This window comes from Echeneis naucrates, chromosome 3, assembly GCF_900963305.1.
Source record: "Echeneis naucrates chromosome 3, fEcheNa1.1, whole genome shotgun sequence".
NCBI classification, from domain to species: Eukaryota; Metazoa; Chordata; class Actinopteri; order Carangiformes; family Echeneidae; genus Echeneis; species Echeneis naucrates.
The window spans coordinates 25098193-25114882 of record NC_042513.1 but is presented as its reverse complement, the minus strand read 5'-3'; the positions used below and the strand labels follow the sequence as shown (position 1 = coordinate 25114882).

The 16690-nt window shown below is 43.9% G+C and overlaps 1 protein-coding gene across 5 annotated transcripts in view; it reads right to left on the bottom strand.

Moving 5' to 3' along the window:
* Nucleotides 1–3549: 3549 nt before the first annotated feature.
* chd9 (chromodomain helicase DNA binding protein 9) overlaps nucleotides 3550–16690 on the bottom strand; it is a 60952-nt gene continuing 47811 nt past the window's right edge. For 2 of the 5 annotated variants that reach the window (XM_029499155.1, XM_029499159.1), the window contains 20 exons: nucleotides 16498–16608; nucleotides 16123–16322; nucleotides 15774–15973; nucleotides 15504–15663; nucleotides 12373–12462; nucleotides 11496–11599; nucleotides 11130–11247; nucleotides 10919–10976; nucleotides 10689–10737; nucleotides 10212–10458; nucleotides 9864–10069; nucleotides 8572–9450; nucleotides 8206–8375; nucleotides 7680–7910; nucleotides 6581–6758; nucleotides 6210–6358; nucleotides 5816–6046; nucleotides 5442–5591; nucleotides 5146–5250; nucleotides 3550–4735 (listed from right to left, as the gene is read on the bottom strand). In XM_029499155.1, coding sequence (XP_029355015.1) covers nucleotides 3728–4735; nucleotides 5146–5250; nucleotides 5442–5591; nucleotides 5816–6046; nucleotides 6210–6358; nucleotides 6581–6758; nucleotides 7680–7910; nucleotides 8206–8375; nucleotides 8572–9450; nucleotides 9864–10069; nucleotides 10212–10458; nucleotides 10689–10737; nucleotides 10919–10976; nucleotides 11130–11247; nucleotides 11496–11599; nucleotides 12373–12462; nucleotides 15504–15663; nucleotides 15774–15973; nucleotides 16123–16322; nucleotides 16498–16608 — 4644 coding nt within the window. In that variant the 3' untranslated portion in view covers nucleotides 3550–3727. The remainder of the gene's footprint in view (nucleotides 4736–5145; nucleotides 5251–5441; nucleotides 5592–5815; nucleotides 6047–6209; nucleotides 6359–6580; nucleotides 6759–7679; nucleotides 7911–8205; nucleotides 8376–8571; nucleotides 9451–9863; nucleotides 10070–10211; nucleotides 10459–10688; nucleotides 10738–10918; nucleotides 10977–11129; nucleotides 11248–11495; nucleotides 11600–12372; nucleotides 12463–15503; nucleotides 15664–15773; nucleotides 15974–16122; nucleotides 16323–16497; nucleotides 16609–16690) is intronic. The other 3 variants (XM_029499156.1, XM_029499157.1, XM_029499158.1) reach the window with 3 other exon arrangements.

Below are 16690 nucleotides of genomic sequence, written 5' to 3'. Positions count from 1 at the left end.
GAGACAAAAAAACTCAGATTGTTTTACACTTTTGTTTTACTACACAACAGCACTGATTACTCTTAAAAAAAAGTGCAGAGACTGTTAGTGTTAACATTCACCACTGATGTGACTCTAGACACATTTAAGGCTGGAGGAAAATTAGGGGTTTTCAAAATGTTAAGGATGCTTTTATGCCACTGTGCTACTTGTGATTACTCCTGAAACAACTTCACTGTGCTTCTCGTTAGTATTTGCTCTAAATATTAGCAGATGGTGCTCTTCAGTTTGTAAGTCCTGCACTTTGATAAAAGCATCTTAACTTAGAGAAGTAGAGATGAAGAAGAAAAGAACGGCTATAGGTGAGGGCTAAAATGAAGCATATGCAGCTTTTGTTTGCGCCGCTGAAGAGTTTTGTTCTAAGAAATGTGTGAACAATGTGTGTCTGTGGGAGGAAAAATTAATGTTCAGACAGAAAGACGGTGTTGAGATGTGAGAAAAAGAGCCCCGTACTGATAATGTCTTGGATGCGGCCCCCAGACAAAGCAACAGGCGAAGGCACACTTAATGGATAGTCAGAAGAATATGTTTAATAAAAATAATTAAACCTCAATTTCCTCTATAGAACTTCATAGAAAGTAATCCAATAAATTACAAATGACTTTTAAGACGCGGTTTCCTGCACTACATAAAGAATTATTTTGACTACACAGACCACAACTTGCAAATATTACAACTTGTCCAATGAAAGAAAAAAAAAAAAGAAACAAAAAGAAACAAAAACAGAAAAGAAAAACGAGACAAAAACTGACCAGGGTGACATTTAAGATATTATCAAGCTTGAAAATAAAAACACAAAACCAACAATGCTAGTTTTGTCATCTCAGTGATTACATGTGTGAAAACTGAACAAAAACCTCCCTGTACAGCAGTAGTGTGTTTTGTCCTCTTGCATATTGGTCATTGTTTACATTTTTGTGTATGAGTGTGTTGTGTGTGTGTGTGTGTGTGTGTGTGTGTGTATTTAGCGCAGGTTCAACACTGCTCGTTTAGCACTGGCAGTGGTTTTGGGAGTCCTTGTACAGTACAACCTAGGCCAAAAAAAAAAAAAAATTGAAAGCAAAAAGTCCAATCCTAGATCTACCGTTTTTGACATTTGTGTCCTAAAGAGGCTCAGCACAGTCATCAATCAACCAACCCATCACTGTGGGGCAACAAAAAGTAACACAACTCGTCAGATCAGTCACCTACAGCAGAAGTAGCAATGGCTGGGTGTTTGCATAAGGGCACTACAAGTTTAAAGAGAGCAGAGGTGCAGATATACAAAATGACAGTGGCGTGTTTAAGTTCATTGCTCAGACATAGAAAAATACCGTACTGTTAGTAATAATATAATAATAAAAAAAAAAAAACAAGACAAAAATGCAATTGCATTGCAAGCATTGCATTGCAAGCAAACCCATGACGAGGTCTATATATATATATATATATATATATATATATATATAAAAAACAGGCATACAAGAAAAACACTTTAAAGCAACATCAGAACTCAGACGTGTCGTCAGTCTTTGTGTTCAGACTGCGGGGTTGTCTGTGGTTTCACCCACCTAAGAATAATGCTACAGCAATACAGAAGAACTAATCAGACTGAGTTATTTCAGTGGGTTTCTCCATCACAGGAGGAGTACTCTGTCGTCGCCAGTCCAAACAAAGACCTCAACTCAGAGATCATTTTTGAAATGTGTATTTAACAGTCCACTGTGTAACAGCAGTCCTTGAGTGAGCACGGTTATGCTCGAGAAAATTACAAAGGTACTTCGGCTTGGGTGAATTCCAGTGTTACAGCTTAAAATGAACACGCACGGCAAAAATGCACAAGCATGGAGCACAGATCTGAGCAGGTGGCTTTGTCAGACAGGAGCTGAATGAGAGAGTGAGGTACAGGATAAGGGCACTTCTACATCTAGCTGAAGCTCCATTCATCAGCAGAACGGAGTTGAGGACAAAGTGAAATACACAAAACGAGGCCGCAGACTTCCAGCGACACCAGCTGCTATTATTGAGCCCTTCCTGAAAGCTAGCCCATCTCACACCGTGGAAAATGTAATACTCAGAAAAGACGTCGACAGCTACTACAATCTTAGCCAGGACTTGGAACTGTTTTGTGCTTGTGCCGTGTGACTTGTGTAAGACTTTGGTAGACAGGTGGTCATGCAACACGGAAATTTGCCTCCAGATTTGCCATGAAGAAAAAAAAAAAAAAAAAAAAAAAAAAAAAAAAACAAACAAAACCCCAAAACACTTGTAATGTTCTTTCCACTGGTTATAACTCGCAAGGCCCAACACTGAGACTGGGAAGTTACGAAAAGCAGAGGATACCAGGTGAGAGGAGTCCAGCCAGACAAAAACAACACAGTGGAAGCTCTAAAAAGGAGAAAAGGCCTTTGACACAAACATTTTCCAGCAGAGACGAGGACACCGTGTACATGGACAGCACGAAAACTCACTCATGCGCGTGTATGTTTGCACAGTGAAGCCAATCCATTGAGCACACTTGAGGTAAGATGCAGTCAAATACGCCGGGGCTGTAGTAATAATATCCATGTCATCAAGAATCCTGAACTTTTCTATTAAACAGAGAACACAACTCTGTCAGGACCTCGTAGGGTCAACGGGCAGTTTTTGGCACACAGTAAAACGTTGTCTGATCCCACAGCTCAAGGAGTTTATTCAACTCTGACACAAAAAAAAACAAAAACAAACAAAACCCAAAAACAACCAATAAACAAAAAAAGAAATTAAATAAAATGAACAGTCATGCAAGTGATTATGTATGCCTACTGTGGGTAGCTAAAGTGCGCCTTGGACATGCTGGAACATGTTTCTAAGGTAATGGTGTAAATGAAAAGTTTTTAAAATTAAATATCCATGTGTAAGACGAAACCTTCAAACATACGGAATTAAATAATGATCCATTTTGAAGGACTGGAGCTTATGTTCTTGACTGAAATAATAATAATACTTCTACAGATTTTCCCCCAAAATTGAGGCGATATTAAAGAAGGGGCTTCAGATAATTCTGTCTCCAAAATGGATGAGGACAAATGCAGAGATGAACCAAGTGACAGGTAGGTGAGGCTGGGTGAGTTGTGCACTGGGGTGGAACATGGCAGACAGAGAATCTACAGCTTCAGTGACATTCATTAGCTGCCCAAGTTATTGCTGACATATCCAACGTATGATCTGCAAAGCATAAGTGTCAACGAACCTGTAAAAGTACTGAATATTTACAAGAGAAACCAAAGTGTTTGCCAAGTGTCATTCCCCCGGCCCCCGACAATCAAAATATATTAATAGTACATATGTCGATGTAGTTCCACTTTTTTAATAAAATTAAATCCTGACATAATTACAATAATGCCTTTTTTGTTGCAATTGTACATAATTGTGTGGTACAAGTTCACAGAGTTCAGAAATCTACTAAAATCTGACATGCAAAATGTCTCAAAACAAGACTGTACCTTGTGAACAAACACTGAAATTTTATTTCAGTTACTTTTAAGTCAGTTTTTTTTTTTTTTTTTTGACGTTTTTGTCTTTATTACACAACATTTTAGTTAGTTCTTGTATTTACACGTAAAGAAATTGATCGCAACATAAGTGCTGGAAAATCCATATATATGTGAATATATGTATACATTTCTAGGCAATACATAAATAAATTTATAATTATATATTCATAAGTTCAGTCTTCGTCACTGGAGTCGGAATCGTCTGAGGATGAGGAAGAGCTCCCAGACTCAGATGAAGACGACTCCGCTTTTCCCGAACCTTCAGGTCCGCTGTTCTCTTTTTGTTCTGCTGACTCCTCTTCCTCCTCCTCCTCCTCCTCCTCGTCTTCTTCCTCCAAAGCTTCTCCTAACGCCTCCTCCTCCTCCTCCTCTCCGTCCTTCTCTCCCGCCGTCTGCTCTTTCTCCTGCGGCGACGACTTGGAGGCTGCGGTCGGAGGAGGAAGAGGAGCGGTGTCACTGTTTGAGCTCTGTGGCTGTGTGGCAGACACGGGAAGGTTAAGGCCTGGAGTGAGGAGCATCCCTGGGTAAAGCATACTGGAGAGTAACAAGGGGTTAAGAGACAGTTGGTGACTGGAGGCTGCGGAGGCAGCTGAAGCACTTTGTGGGGCAGTGGCAGAGGAAGAGGAGCTGGAAGTTGAAGAAGGAGTCGTGTCTGAGCCCTCTGTCCTTTCTCCTTTGGTGTCTGAGGTGTGAGAAGGGGCTTTAGAGGCTGACGGCTCTCCTGTTGCACTGCTGGTGGTTCCCTTTGTCTTTTCCTCAGAGCTTCCCGTGCCCTCCTGAGCGGGCTTCCCGAGCAAGCTGCTCATGCCGAGCAGATTTGGTAATCCGGCCATACCAGACAGCATCATGGGAAACATGGCAGCTAAATTGCTCGCGGCCAAGTTGCTAGTGTCGGACGGCAGGCCCATCAGCCCCGCTGTGAGCTGCAAGGACTGTAAGCTCTGGAGATTTTGCTGGAAGGCCTGCAAGCTGGTGAGGTCCATTCCAGAGAGGAGGCCGTTGGCCAGCAGAGGGTTCAGCCCGAGGGCAGAGGCCGCTGTGTTCGGCGCTGCTGCTGCCGCCGCCGCCGCCGCCGCCGCCTTGGCCAGAGGATTCTTGGGCCGACGTCCACGCCTGCTCACCTCCTCAGGAACAATGGGTCCTGTCAGGATCCTGTCAAACATACTCTCTGGGAGGTAACCCTGGATGAAACACGACATGAACCAATGGTTAGTAGTTTTTAAAAAAAAAAGTCTTCTCTCTTTAAAACTAATGTAGTCCAAACACAAGAGGTCTGAAATGAATTCAACATTTATGGGAGGTTAAATGCTTCGGTTTCTGCTCAAGCTGTTTAGTCCACACTGTTTCTTATAAATGTGGTGAACAAAATATTCGAAACAATTCAGTTTACCACAGCAAAACCCATTTTAAACAGGCTATAACTGTCATTAAGTCGGAGTTATTGTTGCCGTTATATTCAATTACACGCGTTTCAGCTGGAAGTTATGCACTTATGCACCTCATGTTGTGTATTATAAGACTGTTGAGGATGGCCTGTTGATGTGACCCAGCTTCAGTTTTAATCTGATGGAAGTGGGACTTTCTGACTCACCGACTGTTTAACCACATCCGCCCACTCCGGCGGGACGCCGTACTCCGGGTTCTCCTGAAGGAACCGGCACAGATCTTTCAGAGGAGGAGCAAAAGCCCCACCGACCTGCAAAAAAGATGACAGGTTAATCACAGTTATCTCCAAATCCGCATATATTACACATCATCTTGAAATCTAATTCATGAAAAGCGTCATAAAAGCTACTTTAAAAAAAAAAAAAAAAAAAGATACTTCTGATTTTAAGTTCACAGTTTGTGATAATCTCTGTTCAGCTGCACACTGAAACACAATCGTACCTTGCGTGCGTTTCTCCTGTTGATGATTTGGACCCTCTCCTCTCCCGTCAGGCTGTTGACATCGATCTTGTTGGGATTCCTACAGCGGTGCCTCTTCTGCTTGGGCCGACCGTCCTGGAAGTGGAACTGCATTTGCATCTTATTTACCCCCTGGATATGGAATTGAAAAATATCTTTGTGAAAAGGAAATGTCAATCAGCAGGAATTTTTCTGGTTTCTTTACTTCTGTCAAAGTGCAGCTACATTTTCACCATGAGGCTTAGCATAAAAAAAAACAACAAAAAAACTTAACATATATTTATATCTTTTAATGATCTATAGAATTTCAACAGCAAAAGAAAGGTGATGTGGAGGACAGAAAAACGACGACTCACAGGAATGAAGGCTCCTGTGTCTGCTACAAAGCCTGGGTGCTCTTTTAGCCACTGCTCCAGATCTTTCCTCCTGGGAGCGTCGTCTCCAGCTAGCCGGGTGCCATCTTTGAGATTGATGACTGGGACCCTGCTCTCCGTGTCTGCAGGGGCCTGACCTGAGCTCTGGCTGAAGCCTGTTGGAGGGGCCACAGCCATGCCCACCTGACCAATACCACCCCACCCTGGAGGCACCTGGAGATACACAGAAGGGTGTCATTTGGAGAAAAACTAAAACAAAATAGATTTGGAAATATGAACATTTATATGTGCACATGTCTGCTTCTTTCTGTTATTCTCCCAGAAACATTAAACCTGCTTGGTGTGCCACTACCTTTGCTGAAAACAAGCTGCTTACCTGATCAGGAACTGCAGGGACTTTACTCCTGTTCATAAAGAGCAGGTCCATCCCCTCTACATTCTTCCTCCTTCCCCTTCGCTTCTTCATCACTGGCTGGCCATCGACTGCTCCGTTCAGTCTCATCTGACCAGTCAGACCTGGAGGCGCTGCAGAGGAACCAATGAGTTAGCTTAGTGAACTACAATGTCATCCAGAAAGTGTAATTTTAATTAAATGAAGCTGTAAAAAAAGGAAAGGTAGGAAGATTCTGCCACATGTTGTCTTTAAATCCTGCAATCTAAAAACTTTACCGCCACCTAGTGGAGGTAAAGGATACCAGACAGGTCTCTTCTGGGTCATGAAATATTATGCATTTTCAATAAACACACCAGTCTGGAAGCTGCACTGAGGCTTGGTGATATCAGTCAGGCCTGTGTCCGAGGCACTCTGCAGCTCATGAAGCCGGGCCAGGTACTGCTGCTGGGACTGGGGGCCCTCCTCTGAGTCCAGGGGCCTCTTTAGAGGAAGACCCTGTTTCTGGAAGGTCAGCTTCAGACCTCCCTCCTGCTATAGACAGAGACATGAAGTGTGTGAGAGAAGTTTAGAGAAATAGTCAAGAGACAAACACAGATTTATGAACAAGGAGATGTTACACTTATTGTTTTTTTTTTTTTTTTTAATCCTTCCAAAAATATTTAATACAAATGGAAGATTTCTCAGCTTGTTTGAGTAATTAAAGGAACACAGTTGGTTCAATTTAGATATTTAAGCACAATCTCTTTTGTAAGAAATTCTTATAACAACACCAAATATTGTTCAGGTATGTTCTGGTTAGTAGTATTGGGACAAATGGACACACAGTGGGTAGTGGCTAGCAGGACAGTGGGTAAAGTCTGCTCATAGTTTGGAGTTTACTGGGAAGCCATGCCAAAGAGATAGCTGCTTTCAGCATATAAAGTCCAGATATTAAAGGAAACAAGCAGCAGATATTTGAAGTATCTGTGATGGTTAAAAAAATAAAAAATGTAAATACGCTTTTGAAAAAGCAACATTGAAGCAGAGAATAAACTGAAGTAAGTCTCAAGCCTGCCAAGTTAATTGCCACATTGCGTAGAAGCACATTAGAGAACACCCACACTGAGGTCTACATTTCTGTTAGATTATAAGCAAGACCCCTTCAGTCTAGAGAGGCTTCAAACTGAAGCTTATTATGTTCTCATGACTGAGTGATTTGTCCTGATGTAATCACAGCCTCAGAGCCCAATTCAAATAGAGTGTGTGGGAAAAGAGAGAAAGGCTGCTATTAAATTAATCTCTTCTCCTGCCAGGCAGTCAAAACCACTAATCATACCCAAAGGAAAGACGGAAGAAAACCAGAAAAACATGCTGAACACGGCAGCTAACACCGGTCATGGCAGCAGAGGTGGTAGGATCCTACGATTAGGGCGAAGCAGGGGGATGAGGGAAGGAAGGGAGAATTCAACATACATCGTTGAGTTTTACTGAGAACTCCTTGTTTTCTGCAACATGCTTGGTCACCTTTGACCCCTGTGGCGAGGCAGAGGGGTCCTCACTCAGGCTGTTGGCATTGTCCAGAAGCTTGGTGGTGTAGAAGGAGGCCACCGCGCCTCCAGGCTCGTAGACCCGACGGGTTCCAGGCCACTTGCCCTTTAGCACCGCCTGGCAGATGCTGTCCAGGCGGTTGATAATCACACGATCCTAAATAAACAGCAGCACATTTGAACACATTCAAACTCTATTACATCCCGTTTGGTCACAACCATGTTCCGCATTTTCACATTCATAGGATATTTTAACTTAAAAATAATCACAATAGACAAAGATTTGCTATTTTTGACAATGAAATATTTCCTTTTAGCTGACTCATGGCTTATTTATGTGTAAAATCCTTTCTGATGTTCATTAAGTTACGCACTAAAAATCACACAAACGCACACACACACAAATTGTGTACAAGTTTGTGTCTGAATTGCACACGTCTATAGTAAATCACCTTTGGCCAGTAGGACGCAGCAAGCATGTATCCTCCTCCTTGTAAAGGATGTGAGGAGTTGTTGGTGATGCCATTTTCAGCCACATGGGTGTCTTGTGTTTCATCCTGTGTAGTGCTCAGAGATGCCACGCTGTCCTCATCAAAGCCCTTCACACTTGTTGATGCCGTCACTGCCATCATGAACCGACACAGACACAAGACACTGAAGACACCTCAGATACATTTTAACATCATCATATATATATATATATATACATAAAAAAACAAAAACAAATCCAAAGAGTCAGGGAACGGAAACACTGAATGTAGAGATGTAATGTCAAGGCCGTCCTGAACTTTTTATAACATGAAATATTTTGGCCTCACCTTTCTTCTTCCCTTCCTCTCCCTCACTTTCACTGTCATCAGATGATGATGAGGAAGACGACGAAGACGACGAAGAGCCAGACGAGCAGGACGAAGAAGAGGAGGAGGAGCTTGACCCGGAATGTGACGAGGAAGAAGAGGACGACGATGAAGAAGAGGAGGATCTGGATGAGGAGCTTGAGGAGGAGCCATCTGAGTTGGACTCTGAGCCCCGTCTGGCCTCCCTGCGGCCCCTCTTGCTGGCCTTCTTGGGTTTCCTCTCCGAGGAGTTGGGTGTGAGGGGTTTGGTTCGTGCTGCCACCATCTGCCTCTCGCTGTCTCTCGTCTCAGCATTGGGCTTCTGTTCCAGACCTGTAGGAGTAGCTGGTGCTCGAGGTGGGCTCCAGTTCTCACCCTGTTTCTCCCTGCTGTCCTCTCCTTCCGAGGCTGGTTCCACTTTGGGCACAACGCCAAAGGGCTCGGTGTCTCTCTGGGCCGCCGAAGGCAGCGGCGAGCCTGTCATCACTGAGCTGGCGGCCTGCTGCTGAGGGTGGAGAAGCGGTGTGGAGGTGCAGCGCGACTGCTGCTGTGCGGTTTTTGTTTGGCTGTAGTTGCGCTGGGCGTCCATGAAGCTGAGCTCGGGGTCTCTCAGAATGTGGTAATCTGTGCGGCTGACTCCATGCTTGGCAGCACCAATTAGCAGGTCGCGGTCGTGGGTACCGGCTTCCCACCAGACGGGCAAGTCAGAGCTCATCTGACACAGTGACAGGCGTTCATAGAGCAATGAGTGTCGAAGGACTTGTTCCCTCACTTGGCGAAGCAGCTCTACTCTGTACAGGGTGCGAGACGCTCGCTCCTCTGTGATGGGCTGGATCGTCAGAGACGGGTCGACCGCAGAGTCTGGAACAAAGATGAAGAAGCAATCGTGAGGGACTGTGTGTGAGAGGGAATAAAGACTGTTTGACAGATGCAATCCAAAGACCTGTTTGTGCCAAGAGTTCAAACATCACTCTGTTTGACTTTCCACAACTGATTAACCTTATCAATCCGTCAACTGCAGCCCTGCTGAGCAAACGTGTTTACCAGGGTTCTCCTAACCTCTCTCCCATGTAAAACTATTTACAGGGATTAAATAGTTGGTATATGAAATGAGGAAAAGCATAATTAACCACATTCTGACAACATTTTAATGCATTAAAACTTTTCTCTTGTTAGAATTTCATGTCTTGGGTTTCTGTCTCTTCACTTTCAGGTGTATTAAAATAAAGTCTGATGATTTCACTGCATGTGTGAATAATTAAAAACCTCCTGACCTCCTTCTTTGGGCGGCAGGCGACACACCCGTCGGCACATGGCGGTGAAAGCACACAGGTATTTCTGCAGGCTCTCATCAGTCTTCTTGTGCAGTCGAGCCATGGCCCTGAACTTGGTCCAGTCGAACCGGCCAAGGTTTGGATCAAAAACAACGCCAAAAGTGGAGACCACCCGGTAGAAGTCAGCTTCTTCTCGCCTGGTCCACCTGAGAAATACAAAGAATTTACAATGTAACGGCGATTATAAAGAATGAGTCATATATTCAGACTTAAATATCTTTTCACAATTGCTGGTCAAAGCTTCGGAGTTCAATTTTGTGGCTTCGTCGATCTGTTCTGCACACTGACCTTTGTTGGCGTTCAATCTTAGCAGCCATTTTGGGGTTTAGGGTGTCGTTGAGAGTGGGGGGCAGTGGACACAGCGGAGCAGACAGTATCATGGTCTGCTGGGACTGAGACTGGGCCTGGTGGATGTGGAGGATCTGTCGGCTCTTGGTGTAGCGCTGGGAGGCCGTGATCAGACGGCGCAGCCTGGCAGTCAACACCGAGGAGGAGGGCCAGTAAGCAGTTTCACCTTCTGTCGACTGGACTGCATCTGGATCAGAGAAATATACAGTGCACATTTAAATATGAAAAATAAATACAGAGTATTTACACATTTAAATACGGTTTCAAAATTTTGAAACCCCACTGATTAACAACCTCGCAATTAGCATTGATGTGACAACAGACCTTTGCCAGGTTATGCTAGCCCGGGGGAAGCTTGTATTTGTAATCGTCATTATAGTAATAATCCGCTGTGGATTACAACTTTCTAATACTCACCTCCAGCGCTGTCAGTGACAACCAAGTCTCCAGGAGAAGAAGCATCATCCTGCAGGAGAAGAATGTGTTTATGGAAGGATGTGGCCTGGATGTCATATTTAATCATGGAATACAATCTCAATAGGCCGTGACGGTTTTGATGTTAAATCCAGTATTAATTGAGTATTCATAAGTCTGAAATTGACCTTATTAAAATGAACACCACCGGGCTTTGGTTGCTGTGTCCTTACCTCCATATCGTCCTTCAGCAGAGCAGGAGCAGGCTTGTATTCTGGATCATCCACATCTCTACACAATCACACACATGTATGGATCACATAATTTTTCAGATAACTTCAAACAACAAAAATTAACCCAAGCATGTAAAAAAAAAAAAAAAAAAAAAAAAAAAAAAAAGCCAAACCACGTTTCTCAGACTCAGGACTAGTGTGATGTACCCACCCATCCATAAAGTCATTGCCTCTCTGTTCGGCAGCGATGGCCTTCTCATCCGGTCGACCCACGCGGTCTAGGAAGCACAGGGTAGGGTCTGCACGAATGGTGTTGTACTTCTCATAACCTGGAGGTGCACAGGAGGGTAATGCATGGAAACAGGACAACGTACTTGGTACTTGATAACAGTGCGAAGCAAACTGAGGTCACTCTACAGAGGAGGGAACGTTTTCTGTTAAAAAAAAAAGCTAAATATAATTCTGCTGCCACATTCTCAGACACATTAAAGTGTCAGTTCAGCGTTTCTTATTTGCATTAGAAAAATCATGTATCGTAGAAGTCACAGCAGCTGCAGCAGCAGCTGAAGGTTCTCACCGTGCTTATATACGCCCAGCAGTAGACACTTGTCGGAGATGGCGTCCCACCACAAGGCTGGCAGCTCTGAATGGTCAGGCTCTGGCACCCAAATCTTTAGCTCACTGGAGGGCAGAGGAGGGGATTTGGACAGATATTAATGTGGGGTAGCTTTTTGGATCTCCTCATTTACTGACAATCTAACAGTCTGCCCTCACAATGTCAGTAGGCAGAGTTCCTCTATTGCAACGCTGTGAGAGACAATGAGGTAAATTTATGCCAGTTCATTGTGGCAGATTTATTTCTCGCTCTGGTGAACTGGGGTTAATAAAAAAAAAATAAAAAATAAATAAATAAATAAATAAATAAATAAAGAAAGAAAGTTTCTGATCCCCTTCCATCAATCTTCTGTTTTATCAAATACAAGAAGGACTGTAAGACAATTACATACATAAAAAAAACCTTTAACAAGGAGACTTTCCCCATTTCATAGTTCTTTTTTTTTTTTAATCAATAACAAGATTAAAAATAAATCATTTATTTCACCAGCAGGTGGAGCCCTACAACCATCTTCTTCAAATTGCTGAGCAGCCGTTTCTTCTTTCAACAGGTTGATAACAATATGTTAACCACACAGGAAAAAATTACAACGCCACTATTCCACTTCAATGTGGAGCTACTTCTGCTGTCAATATACTGCTCTTAAGCTGCTAAATCCACCTGCGGTGTAAATCAGGAATCGGGTTATTCCATTTTCTGAGGAGGAACTGATTTGTCTAATAAAATCACTGCGTTTCATGAAATGAATGTTGGACAAAAGTAAAATGATCGAGCAAAAAAGGGAAGAAGCTGCGGGTGAAGTCAGGTAACGTCTGAAAAAGTCAAAAGCTGAGCTCACCTGGAGTCCACGCCGTCTAGCACTTTCTGGGCCTGGTCTCCTATCACCTCCTGTTTCAGGTAGTAGAGCATTCTGACCCTGAGCAGCACCCTGCAAAGAGAAAACCCAGCGATCACAACAAAGCCCTGACCACACACAAACGCTGAGCGAGCAGAACCAACACACACACACACACACACCGTGTTGAACGCACTCCAAATGTGTGACAATTCAGCTTTAGTCCAATAAACCTCCTATTTCACTACTGTACACCTCAGCAGCAGCAGCATACACACACACACAGTACAGACACACTGTGTAAACTAAGAACAGAGCATAGCTATAAATCATTTGCTGTACAGGCCAAAGACACAGAGCTGGACACACACTAACCAACTCACCCTTATGGGCTAGAATTTACACCTCGTCTGATCAATAAAACAGGCGAGTTACTGTAACATTATTGTACAGATCTCAGAGCCGATGACGAGCAGCTCCACAGCGAAGCTCTCAGGACTGAATGAAGAGACACAAGTCTCTCTACAGTCGTCACACGGGCGTGCTCTGGCAGTAGATGAAGGCTGGGAAGGTAAAGAGGGGCTGACTCACAGGGGAGATATTAGCTCTGTGATGCATGATCAGACAACACAGCCAGCAGGCTGCGAGCAGAGACGCAGTGAAGTGGTGGGAACTGTGGTGTGCGGGTGCCAGGCTGCAACGTCTGGTATGCCTTGAGATTTTGCTTAATGTAGAGAGCGCTCTGTGTAATCATTTTTGTATGAACACAAAATCATTTTAAATTGCACCATGTAATGTCTCCTGTTGGAAAAAATGTGGTGCGGAGGTTTTAAGGCTTTCTGGCATGAAAGCCAATTCTCTATGGAGCGCTGCTCTCGCTATAGAGTCATTAGCTGCCCCGCCATTATATTTACACAATGGTGACATCTCAGAGGAAATGTGGCATTGTCAGATGAGCAGAGGAATTTAGGGAACACTCAGATTGACATCCAACTGAATAAAGCCCAAATTTAAAACATTATCCTTTTCCAAACCAAATTAATGCAAATTAGAAATGAAAAATAATTAATTTGTCTGGTACTGGTACCTGTAAATTATCAAATTAACACATTTATTCTTACTATTAATAATCACAGAGCACAGTTGTTCATTAGCGATTGCCAGACGACTGACATCTGAACACCAGGGGGAATTTCATCCGTAAGAGTAAGAGCCAAGAGGCTGAAGAATTACCTCTCTGGGAAAATGGTGACAGTGTACTTCTTTGTATTTGCAGCCACTTATTGAGACCACTATATTCATCCATCACCAAACGTGGATCTGTGAACTTTCCTGTCAAGGCTTCTCTACAATCCAGCTCCTTCTTTGAAGAGCGCCGCACAAAAAAAAATAAAAATTATAGACTGCTACTCTTAAATACAGAGCACCAGGTATTCCATCTTTCTTCTGGCGTAACCTGGCTGAATATTGTTATAAATGAGTCCTGCTTCCTCTCCCTGATCCACTGACAGGGCCGGGAAAAACCGAAGGACTCACAGGCCTGTCTGTATCTCAGTCTGTCTGTCTGAGTGATGGATGTCTGCGTTGACCAGTCTGGACTTGTGGTGCTGCTAAATCAAAGTCCTGAACTTCCTCCCCCTTCTCTCCCTCCTCCAGCCTCCGTCCTCCTGTGGGCCTGGACCCACCCAGGAGCAGCTGCTGCTTCCTCTGCCTGTCAGCAGAGCCCTTCATCACTCTCCTTGCAAGCCTTTGTTAGTCAGTGTCTGCATGTGTGCGTGTGTGTGTTGTGGTTCACTTGGGGAGGCTGCAGAGGATCTCATACCAGTGATGCATATACAGTCTTCGAGACACAAATAAGCAGAGGGTGTGTAACCGGAGTGGCACGCAAAAAAAAAAAAAAAAAAAAAGAAAAAAATCCCCATACGTTCTGGTTGCAGAAAACAGCGTTCTCAGATGTAATTGGGATTCAACACACACAACCTCCATGCCATTTTTATATGCGTTCTAAAAACTGTATCCAGCTAAAGCACTTATAATAATTTCAGTCTCACATCTTTGCCACATTATGCAATAAACCACAGGCTGCTGTGCTGATACTGAGAACTTATGAACATGACGATCACACTTTCTGATCTGAACACTCTCTACTTCCCATGGTTCCCTTTTCCTGTAAAGCAACACCGGTCTACATTTACATACCTGTTAAGGAAGCTAGCAAATGCCCCTCGAGCTCATCCACCCCCGCCCCCATCCCAGCAGACACATTCCAGCTCCTCGGAGTGAAAACGCACAAGTCAGCAAACCCTGCTGACACTGTGTCCCCATTTGCCCGGCGTGTCACATATCAGACAATCCCCGGATTCAGCACTACTGGACCAGGAAACAATAGGGAACTTTCTATGGACGCTGCAGGCGCTGTGCGTCCAAAGCCCTATGGACACAAGCCTACCCTTTTAGAAAAAGAAGCAACCGTCTATTGGGCTTCATTTCTCTGCAAACCTTGTTTTGATAGCAGCAAACTTTTTCAATCTGTCCGAAAATAAGAAAGATCTACGATGGCCATTAGCTGGGCTGAAGTCTCATTAAGATTTGTATCAGTCAGCTGGTCTCAAAGTCATGCACGCCCAGTGATGAATCAGTAAACTATCATTTCCAACAGAGGTTTTTAGTACCTCCCAATTACTTTGGTTTGGAGGTCTCAGTTAAAACTTCAGTCATGTGCAAATTTCATTGTCACTCAACCAAGCTTCATTGTATTAAAAATAAAAAGACACAATATGTGCCAGCAGAGAATAATGACCACCTGCCAGCTGCAGCATAAAGGTTTAAACAGATAAAAGAACACACACAGACTCATGCACAACAAACACCCCGATCACCAACCGCCATTTACACTCCAACTAGTTAAACACTCAAAAGACATTCCTCTGCAGCTTTAATTTTAATAAAAACCATTGAAAATGGCCAAGAGTGTTTATCCTTTGTAGTGGAGTCTTTCTTTTTTAAACAGCTGTTTTTAATTCATTGGTGATGTTTTATGTAAAAGTGCTGTACTGTACATTGTGTCCATGAACTTGACGAGGTGTCGGCTGAATCCCTTACATGCGATGCGTGAGGCATAAGGAAACACTTACTTGTTGCAGTGGTGTTTGAGGTGTTTCTTGTAACCGTCGTCCTGGAGCATGTGCTCTGGGTTGTGTTTCCTGAGCCATTCAGCTTTGTGGATGTCAAAAGAGCTGGACTGCGTCTTCATCTTCTTTCCCTTCCTGCCCCGAGGGACGGGGGCAGACAAACCTTGCGGGAGAAAAAGAGGTCAAATTCATATCAATCCGACTCGGCGCAGCCTACCCATGTAGCATTATCTGTGGAGAATAAAGGCAGTTACAGGCAGCTCAGAGACTCACCGAGGTGATTTTGAAGCTCCTTGGTGCGTCCGTCCTCAGTCGGGGCAATCAGATCCCACATGAAGCTTTTTATTTTGTCATCTCCGCGGTAATGGACCAGGCAGTAGGCAAGCAGGGCCCTGCAGATTGACTCTACATCCCTCTCCGTGAGCTGCTTCTTAAAACGCCCATGGTTAAGAATATCCTTCCAACGACCCCACCTGGGAATTTAGGAATTTGGTCAGTCTGAAAGTCACATCTGTGTCTGTGCAGTGTACAGCACACGTCTATTGTGGGACTCAGCGCGCAATACATTTCTCTAAAAGGCACGTACATCTTGGTGTAAATCAAAACAATTAGACAATCTCACCCGTATACGAGCAGGTTCTTCTCCACCCTGAAGCACTCTGTGCGTCCATAGCTGTTGAGGCGGTCGTGGTTACGCCTGAGCTTTGGTTTGGTGTCATCACTCTCGCTCTCACCCTCTGAAAGCTCTGCCAGCTCATCCTTGGTGGCGCTGAATGGCCTCGTCTGTTTTCTGACACGAGGAGTGTCGATCACCAAACTGTTCTGTAGAGAGGGAATGGAGAGAAATTTTGGATTTCTGCAAAAGGGCTTTTAGATCCCAGAGGAGGTTTCTAAACCTTGAAGGCAAGGCATTATGTGTTAGTGAGGTGGAGCGTATCTTGGTGTCCTTTTTATCTTTTGTTCTGGGGATTGCAACATGTGTGGAGACAGAACTTACTCTGCCATTCACCATGTCCATATCAATGTCAGCCTTTTTGGCCCACTTGTCCCAGAAGTTGGGGTCATCCAGAGAAATATCTGTGCGGTTTCCGGACGCCACAAAACTGGCCTGAAAGCAGAAATCAAAATCATATTAAACCATGATGAGATAAATCAACAAGAGCCAGCTATTTGGTATATGTTGAATGTAC